The 10,000-nt window shown below is 44.5% G+C and overlaps 1 protein-coding gene across 1 annotated transcript in view; it reads right to left on the bottom strand.

The window, feature by feature from the left end:
• Positions 1-1,431: 1,431 nt before the first annotated feature.
• Positions 1,432-10,000, bottom strand: part of LOC145416428 (caveolin-1-like) — a 28,851-nt gene continuing 20,282 nt past the window's right edge. Inside the window, exons 2-4 of the mRNA XM_080285375.1 lie at positions 3,839-4,026; positions 2,255-2,434; positions 1,432-1,764 (exon numbers count right to left, since the gene is read on the bottom strand). Coding sequence (XP_080141501.1) covers positions 1,564-1,764; positions 2,255-2,434; positions 3,839-3,907 — 450 coding nt within the window. The 5' untranslated portion in view covers positions 3,908-4,026 and the 3' untranslated portion in view covers positions 1,432-1,563. The remainder of the gene's footprint in view (positions 1,765-2,254; positions 2,435-3,838; positions 4,027-10,000) is intronic.

The following is a 10,000-nucleotide window of genomic DNA, read 5'->3' as shown; positions in this document are numbered from 1 at the left end:
GCCTATTAAGACAGACAGGGGTTAAGCAACAGGACCATCTCTAGCAAGCTATTGAACTTTGACATTGATCACAGCTGAACCAAATGGTGTTGTCTGCGTGAATACAATACCCCGTGTGTGTGGTACCAGGGGGAAGGCGGGGCGGCCATCTGGATATACCCTCAGGGCGCGTCACTACACTCACTGCAGGGCAACTTTTGCCCTCCACATTTAGCATTAGTTTTTGCTGACGATTTTGCGACGATCTATAAGTGATTGATACACATACACGCACACACGCACAAAAACGCACACGCACATGGTAGGGTACGTGTTGTGTACATACTTAAGTAAAGGCGTAATGACCTCATGTTTTCTTTACATACACGGAGATAAATGACATACTGGTTTATATTATTTTGCTCCTGTTTTGACTAAGATACTGTTTTTAGATATTTTAAATTTAGGATAGGATACAGTAATCTGGTGATAATTATTGCACATTAAATTACGTACAGAGGGGGGGGAAATATAATATTTAACAGTATCAGGATAAATAGCCTTGGGTTCTTATTTCTATTTATATTTTGAAGGAGCTGTTATTAGGGATATTCAGCCTTTGATTCTTTCTTCCGTGCATTAGAAAAAAATATTGAGGGAACTAATAATTTCAACTTTTTTTTTGTTATTATTAATCCGTTCAAACTGTTGTTCATTTCCTTCTATCTTCAGACGATTATCTTCTTCTATTCTCCTCCTCCTCCTCCTCCTCCTTCTCCTTCTTCTTCTGATTTATTATTATTATTATTATTATTATTATTATTCCACTGTATCCTCTCATTTAATACACCCTTTCATTTTAATGCTATAATTTCTAGTCAGCTCCTTTTAATTCCGTATAATACTCAAGAAAGTCCCTCTCGTCCTGAAGGGGTTAATGAAGGCTGGATCTAACCCCTCCAGTCCCAGAAATTCGTCAAGCTGAAAGAATATCATAAAATACAAGGAAATATAAATCTACATATACATTTAACAAACATCTATATATACTAATTTTTTTTTGTCTTAACGAAGGATTCTTGGTGTCATATTCTTACTATGGACTTTTTTCCTGTCGTTTTTCGTGTTTCTTTTTTTGTATTTTATTTTTTCCAAACTAACCTTTCTTCTCTCCTCTTCATCTTCACTTTCCTTCCCTACTCTTTATTTTTTCACTTTTTTTCCTCCTATTTCTTATATTTTAATTCATTTTTCCTTCCTCTTTCTCTCCCTGGTCTTAGCCTTTCACTTTTCTTCCGCTTTGTGTGTATTTTGTCTTCTTTCCGCCATCTCTGCCTTTTCCCTCTCATTTTTTTCCTCCTTCCTTGTCTCGCCTTTCCTTTCTTCCCTCTTTCCTCTTCTTTCATTCATATTTCTTTCCTCTTCGGCTTCTCTTGTCTCTCTCTTTTTTTTTTACATTCTTTAAACCCCTTCTCTCTGTCATCCCTTCTCTCTCCCTTTCTTCCTCCATTTCTCCCTCCCATCTCTCTCCCTCTTGCTCTCCCTTCTCTCTCCCTCCCTTCTCTCCATTCCCTCCACTCCAGTTTACACGTTGAAGTAGTTGGATGAATCGGGCGGGGGACCATCTGGAATTTTCTGATAGCGGACGTGTATCTTGGAGAACAGCATTCCATACGCCTCCATGCAGGGACTGACACACGCATACAGACAGGCTTCCCAGAATTTCTTAAGCGTGGCGCAGTTTATCTTCCAACACCTCAGGCAGGGTCCGACGCACCACACTTGCTGTTGGGTGTGGAACGGAATTAGTGTGGATATTTTATGAGTGATGAGGAACGAAGAGGCGAACACTCTTATCCTCTATAGCCCTGCCCTGCCCTGCCCTACCTTGCCCTACCCTGCCCTGCGTATCGATCCTACTTCCATCCCTCCCCGACCCTACCATATACCTAACCTTTTTCATCACCCCACTCCAGCCCATCCCTTCCACCTACCCTTCATCCCCATCCCACCCCATCCCATCCCACCCCAGCCCATTCCTTCCATCTATCTTTCATCCCCATTCCATCCCAGCCTGTTCCTTCCATCCCCATCCAAGCCCAGCCCATCCCTTCCCTATCTTCCACCTATCTGTCCATCACCACCCCACCCCATCGTTCTATATCAATCCCATCCCACCCATCCCTTCCCTACTTTCCACCTGGCCTTCCCTCCCCACCCCATCCCAGCCCATCCCTCTATCCCATCCCATCCCATCCCATCCTCAGTCCCTTACGTTGAAGGCGAGGCAGGCCATCTGACACCCGTTGCAGAAGGCGATGAAGGGCGCCAGGAGGACGACAAGCAGCACGTAGCAGCATCGTCGTGTGCCGTTGTAGCAGGATATGGAACAGTCCCAGCACCTGTCTGGGGTGCGAAGCCCCTCTGCCTCACCGATAATGTCATCCCACAAGACCTGAGGACAAGGCATGAGAGATAAGACAAGGAAGGGAAGAAATATTGGAGGAAAGCATGAGAGGAGTTTAGGTATTAATAGGAAGAAGTGGTGGAAGGAAGAGAAGGTATCCATAATCCCCGAGTTTCTCCACGTCATCCCACATCTGAGGACAAGGGGTAAGGGATGAGATATGGAAGTGAAGAAATAGAAGAAGGAGAAAGTAAAGTATGGACAGGAGGAAACGAAGGAAGGAAGGAGGATGGGAGAAGGAAGAGGTGGTATCCATATTCCTTTAGATTCACAAATAATGTCATCCATTAAGATATGAGGAAGAAAAAACAAGGGAATGTCTATCTGTCCGTCTGTCTATCTATCTATCTATCTATCAATTGCCAGACGCCTTAATTCCCTAAGAGGTGACCACAAACAAAATCGCTTCCAAATGGTCCTCTCCTACCATTAGGCTGCCCTCCCTCCAGCGTACACACTTCTCTCATATATCTCTCCACACACACACACACACACACACACACACACACACACACACACACACACACACACACACACCTAGAATAAAATACTACAATGATGCAGAATGAATCACCAAGGAAGAGGCGCCACGTAACATCCCGTGCCACAAAAACAGTAATTATCTTCAGTTTTTGTCTCCTAGGAAATGGTGGGAGTGTGGGCAGGGTGCGCGGCTACCGGAACGGCGTAGGCGAAACTGTGAACAATGGTGCTGAAAGAGATAGATAGATAGATAGATAGAGAGAGAGAGAGAGAGAGAGAGAGAGAGAGAGAGAGAATGTGGGTGTGAGAAAGAACATTAACAGATGGCTTCATGCTTGGTGGAGTAGCGAGTGTGTGTGTGTGTGGGGGGAGGGAGGGGGAGAGACAGACGATGCAGAAGGAAATGAAGGAGGAGGAAGGAGAGAATGGGGAGGAAGGGAAAGAGGAGGACAGGAAGGAAGAAAGAAGGGGATATGAAAAGAAGCAAATGAGGAAAGGAAGGGAAGAAGAAAGTGATAATGAAAGGAAGGGAGGAAGCGAGTAAGTAAGGAAGGAGGAAAGAATGAAAGGAGGAGGGAAAGGAAGGAATGAGAGAGGAAAGGAAGGAGACAGAATGGGAGAGTTGGAGGGAAAAGGGGAGGGGAAGAAGGAAGAGAAGGAGTAAGGGAGGGGAAAGACAGAAGGATGAGAGACAAGGAGAAAATGCAGAATAAAGGGAAGGGAGAAAGAAGAAAAGAAGAGGTGGAGAAGGAGGAGGAAGAGGAAAAAATGAGAGAGAGAGGGAGAGAGAGAGAGAGAGAGCGAGACTAGAATTTGGGATAGAGGAGTGGCAGACATCATCATCATCATCATCATCACCACTACCACCCCCACCACCACCACACCACCACCACCACAGCACCACCGCACCTGGATGTGGGGATTGAGGTTATTCGGATCTCTGTTGTCCATGGCGAAGGGCGATGTCTCTCCTCCCATCACTCTGCTCCCTTTGGCCTCCCTCTCCTTGGCGGTGTCCCTCCCTCTCACTCCCTCTCGCAGGCTCTCTCTCTCGCTGCCCTCTCCTCCTCCCTCTGCCTTGGTGGGGTCGACTGGTCCTGTGGAGAGAGACTGAGTGGGTTAGAACTGGACGCTTGAGAGAGAGAGAGAGAGAGAGAGGGGGGGAGGGAGGGAGTGTGTGTGTGTGTGTGTGTGTGTGTGTGTGTGTGTATGTGTGTGTAGTTATAAGTAGTGTGCGTGAACAAAGAGGGTAATAACGGTGAGGTATGTGAGTGAAAGCTGGGGTGGTGATGAAAGAGTGTCGGGACTGAGAGGGTTACAGATAGATAGATAATTTTGATAGGTAAGTAGATAGACGGGTTGATGGATAGGTAAATAGACAGACTGGTAGATAGGTAGATAGACAGACTGATAGATAGATAGATAGCTTGATAGATAAATAGATGAATTGATGGATGGATGGGTACGAATATAGATAAAGAGGCTGGTGGTAATGATTCCTCTCTCTCTCTCTCTCTCTCTCTTTCTCAATTAACACAGCACTCATCATCGTCCTTCACCTCCTTCTGGCCTGTTCATTATGTCTGTTAAGGTGACAGTGCAATTCTTTTCCCTACTCCACCCCAACTTCCTTTTTTCCTTCCTTCCCTCCCTCTACCTCTCCCCTCCGTCTCTCCTCCCCTGCCTCCTTTCCCCCTCTACATCTCTCCTCTCCTTTCGACCTCCCTCTACGCTCTCCTTATCTCTCTTCCTCCTCCTTCTCCTCCGTCATCCCTCTGTACCACCCTTCCCTACATCCCCTTGGGCGAGTACCAGTGTGTGTGTGTGTGTGTATGTGTGTGTGTGTGTGTTAAGGTTCCTACCACCCTCCCTCCCTCCCTCTTTGCATCCCTCCATCTCTTACGTCTCTTCAAGGTCGGTGTCAGGAGGTGAGTGAGTGACAATGACAGGATGAGAGAGAGAGAGAGAGAGAGAGAGAGAGAGAGAGAGAGAGAGAGAGAGAGAGAGAGCAGGAAAAAACACAATGGCGACGATACAAACACAATAACAACAACAACAATAATAATAATAATAACTCGAAGGGCCACTCAGAGCTCACCTACACCCCTCCCCATATATGGCCTTGACCTCTGACCTTGACCTTGGATGAATCGGCACCAAAATCAAATCCATTCTTACCATCCACTCACACGATACAGGTGCCAAGTTTGGTTTAAATCGGACCAAGTAGTTTTGAGATATCCACTCTACATACACACATACATACATACACAGCCATACATATAAGGAGATAGTGGTTGGTCGCTACATGCATACATACATACAGACAGACAGACATGGAGTCACCTACACATGTACGGATCGATAGAGAATAACTTGATACACACATACATACATACATAGCCTACATATATAGTAGATTGATATGATACATACCTGCATACGCACATACATACATACATACATACACAAAAAAAAGAACGCACAACAGTATGACGCAGTATTTGTGTGCGTGTGTGTCGGTGCGTGTGCGTGTGTGCATATACGCGTGAGAGACCGACACACCACATGCGTACACAGTCACTTCGACACCGCTACGCTTTGTGGTTACGCCTGTGTGTCCGTAAGCTCTCTCTCTCTCTCTCTCTCTCTCTCTCTCTCAAATCAGTTCAGTACTATACAATTATAAGTAAAAGAATATTAATAACAGATGTTAGTAAGGCAGTTTAGGAAAGCAGTGTAAAATCACCACCACCACCATCATCATCATCATCATCATCATTATCATCATCATTATCATCATCATCGTCATCATCATCGTCATCATCATTCATAAAGTAATTATGGTAAGAGAGAGAGAGAGAGAGAGAGAGAGAGAGAGAGAGAGAGAGAGAGAGAAGAGGGGAGGGAAATAGATGAATATTATAGGAATAAGTTTGTGCTGAAATATTGTTGTGAGTAATGGCACGAGGAGGTTCCAGTTCACTGTGTGTGTGTGTGTGTGTGTGTGTGTGTGTGTGTATGTGTGTGTGTGTGTGTGTGAAGGTGAGTGACTGGTAACGCCTATGGTGTTGTTCGGCTGGGTTAACATGTGGGGTGTATGAAGGTGGACGTCTTATGGTGGCTGTGGACAGGTGGAGATGTTTTTGTTCCTTTATCACACCTATACGAGGGGAAATTAATCACAGGTAGACTGCAGGTTGAAGAGTGGTTCGGAAAATTAGTACGTGCATGAGAGAACGCAATGCCAACTTGGAGTGTCCTGTGTGTGTGTGTGTGTGTGTGTGTGTGTGTGTTTAAGAAAAAGGAGGAGGAGGAGGAGGAGGAGACGAAGAAAAGATGATGCGAATGAAAGAATGAAATATTAAATAAGTAAATGGATAAATGATGAAAATTACAGCATCTGTCGTGAAAGGATCCAAAAATGGTCTTTATAATCTGTAAATGGGGCCCCTTTCGTCCGTGGGTCTCTTAGCCAGTTTTACATCGGGTCCCCAGTGAGGTTAATGAAGCCCTGTATAAAGCCAAAATAGCCCTGTTCCACATTTGTCATATTGCCTAAAGCGTTCTGTGATGTGCTTCCTAATTCAGTCCCTGAATTTGTGATAAAAGGAAGATTTTAACGGTACTGCTAAATTCTTTCATGTGTTTCTGTTTCAAGAGTTTAAGTTGCAGGGTTTATACAGGATATATGATGTTTTATATATATATATATAATAGTAAAAATAATAACCTTACGTAGAAATAATGAAAAAACACAAACACACAGACCTTCCACAAGCATCGCCAGTTTGAACCGATTTTCGTCACTGTAAACACACGAAAAATATCCTAAGCTCTCACTGGAAAACTCTTGACTCCACGCACTCTCTCGCCAGCATCCACCGCGTCACTGAGATACAAGTCACACTAGAGGGGTTTCTGGCTGCGTTGCCACTAGGTGGGGATTGTAACAACGCCAGACAACGCCCAATCATTAACGGGCAACGCCAGAAGGAGCACCAATGTACGCCGTACCAGAGAGCGGTTCACATTACGCGCGCAGGTGAAGTCACGCCGCTTGGGCCAGTGGCGGAGTGTGTGGTATTTGAATTTGGATTATGTAAACACTGCAGCACTATTTTTTTCATATCCGGTGTTCGAGTGGGGCCCCGTCCCGTGGTGGCACCGATATAGCTTGGTGTCTTCCCTCAATGATTATACAAACGTCCCTCATCTTCCCTACCCTTAAAAGGAGGTAGGGTGGCTGCAGAGTACAAAAGAAGTACGAAGGAAAGCAAACAGCAACAGACCTTTCGAGGCTGCTTATTACAGAAAAGACTGTGTGATATCTAATACTACAAGTTGAAACTGAGGATAGTAAAGCAAGAAGGCTCTCCCCCAAGACATCAATCCCTCCAGTCGAAGCTGGCAGGAAAAAATGTGAGAAGGATCAACATGCAGCATGGAAAAGCTGACATGGAAATATCACAAGAAAGACTGAGAAGTGGTAAACTGTATCCTGTCCTACTATACCAACAGCACCACAAGTGTCGATAAGCTACAGGTACCCAGTTCAGTCAGCAGTCCACAGGGTTCGTGTCCAGATGAGTTTCAGGATACAGATACTATTGCTACACCATTATCCGGGATTGGATAGCTTAAGAATAATTCAAACCAATCAGAAATGCACTCCACGAAGATTTGACGAAGAGAAAGGAGTATCTTGGCACATAGTTTTGCTCCATACATAAACGTAATTATCCTTTAGTCTTTATTCCCACTACACGCAATATCTTTGTTGAAATTATAGATCCAAGCATTTAACAAGAGAGAACGAGAATTCGAGCAATTTCAGCCTCAATCTTTGTTACGAAATTAATCTCTGTGCAACATCGAACTGTGTGTAATCTCGTGTGTGTGTGGGTGGGGGGATGACTTGGTGTGTGTGTGTGTGTGTGTGTGTGTGTGTGTGTGTGTGTGTGTGGGTGGGTGGGTGGGTGGGTGGATGAGTGGGTGGGTGTGGGTGTGGGTGTTAACACTTCCTAACGATTTGTTTTGCATATTCCACATTAAATTTTGTAATTACCTCCGCCAAGAAAGTCGGACGGAGATTGTATTCACCCAAGTCTTTCTGTCTGTTTGTGTGCAAGACGTAATAAAACACAAAGTTATTATCGGATTCCAATGAAATCTGGTGGACGGATGGGCAGTGGGCCAAGGAAGAGTTGATAGGGTTTTGAGGCTGATCTGGACCCTAATGCAGGAATAAATCATAAATTTATTAATGTTGGAGGAGGTATACGCTGCCTGAGTGCTTTAAAGTTGATTTTGTATTAATTTTTGTGGACCTAGTGCATTACTATCTTACTAGAGGATATTAACGTGCCATGTGCAGAATAAACCGCTAGGGAGGAGTTATTACGACATCACTAATTGACGGGAATGGGTTGGTGCGTGAGAGTTGACAGTGTAAGAAATGGAGTTTTTATTGTTGTTGACGTCCTGGCGTGGGAGTGTGTGTGCGGGTGTGGCCTGGCGAAGGGAGGAGTGGCTGATGGGTGAGAGAAGGTGAGAATATGCGAGAGGAGACGAGAATGTGCGGGAAGAAGTGAGAATGTGCGAGAGAGGAGGTGATTTGGTGAGGATTTGGTGATTCTCTGTCTGTCTGTCTGTCTGTCTGTCTGTCTCTCTCTGAGTGGATTCCAAAGGTTATTCAAGGACTTTCAAAAGGTTATCGGAAAGGAGAGAGAGAGAGAGAGAGAATCACCACCAGCACCACCACCACCACCACCATCATCATCATCATCATCATTACTCTGTAACTACCAGCATCCAATTATATTTGGTACTGACTTCTTGCATTACAGAGGTTAAGACATGATAGGGATGGTGTGATCTGCAACATGGATGAAGATGTGAATGGATTGCAGGGGTCATCCAAGGACTTTGCAATCAGAAAGGTTATCGTAAAGGTTGCAGCCTCTTATTGCAGCCTCTTGAGTGTGTGGTGTGGCGCTCTTGGGTACACTATCACCATCAACATAGTCATCAGGATCGCGTGTGTGTGTGTGTGTGTGTGTGTGTGTGTGTGTGTGTTCATCTCTCTTTCTTTGTCTCTCACCGTTTCTCTTTCTCATTCTTTCATCATTTTTTCCCTTCTCCACCATTCTTTCTCGCTCGTTACCTTCATCATTAATTCACTTGCCTCCTGGCCCACCCTGTCCAAAGTTACCTGGTGAGTAGCTGTAGGTTCTCTCTCTCTCTCTCTCTCTCTCTCTCTCTCTCTCTCTCTCTCTCTCTCTCTCTCTCTCTCTCTCTCTCTCTCTCTCTCTCTCTCCTGTAATGTCTGTGATCAATACATACCACACTGTACAAGGTGTCATGGAGACCTTAAGCACACTCTACACACACACACACACACACACACACACACACACACACACACACATACACACACACATTCTCTCTCTCTCTCTCTCTCTCTCTCTCTCTCTCTCTCTTCATTCCTTCCTTTTCTTTCACTCTTTCCATCCTCCCTTATTGTGTTTGTATACGAAGCCTTTGTATGTGCATTTACATTGGTAGATAGATAGATAGACAGACAGACAGATAGATAAGTAGGTAGGTAGGTAGGTAGATAGATAGATAGATAGACAGATAGATAGATAGATAGGTAGGTAGGTAGGTAGGTAGGTAGGTAGTTTGGTGGTTAGATAGACAGATATTGATTGATTTAGGAGACGCAAAGAGATGAGCGGATGGATGAACTGGATGAATGATTGGATAGACAGATTGATAGATGTAGGTAGACAGAAAGATAGACCGAGATAGATATATATACATTAAATACATAGCTTGATGGATTAGATGTGTACAGATATAAATAGATAGATAGACAGACCGATAGATAAACTCACCGTATATCTTGCTCCAAACATTTATATCCATCCCAGCCTCGTCGGACATATCGCCATCATATTCTTTACTCTCTTTCTCTTTTCCCTCTCTTTACACTTCCTTTCCTCTTGATTTGCACTCTCAGCAAATTCGGAGACCTCTTTTTATCTCAAGTTTGTCGATGCAAAGTCT

The sequence above is a fragment of the Coenobita brevimanus genome, chromosome 106, assembly GCF_032717465.1.
Source record: "Coenobita brevimanus isolate Jiangsu-jjx chromosome 106, ASM3271746v2, whole genome shotgun sequence".
Classification (NCBI taxonomy): domain Eukaryota; kingdom Metazoa; phylum Arthropoda; class Malacostraca; order Decapoda; family Coenobitidae; genus Coenobita; species Coenobita brevimanus.
This window is presented reverse-complemented; position numbering and strand designations above follow the sequence as displayed.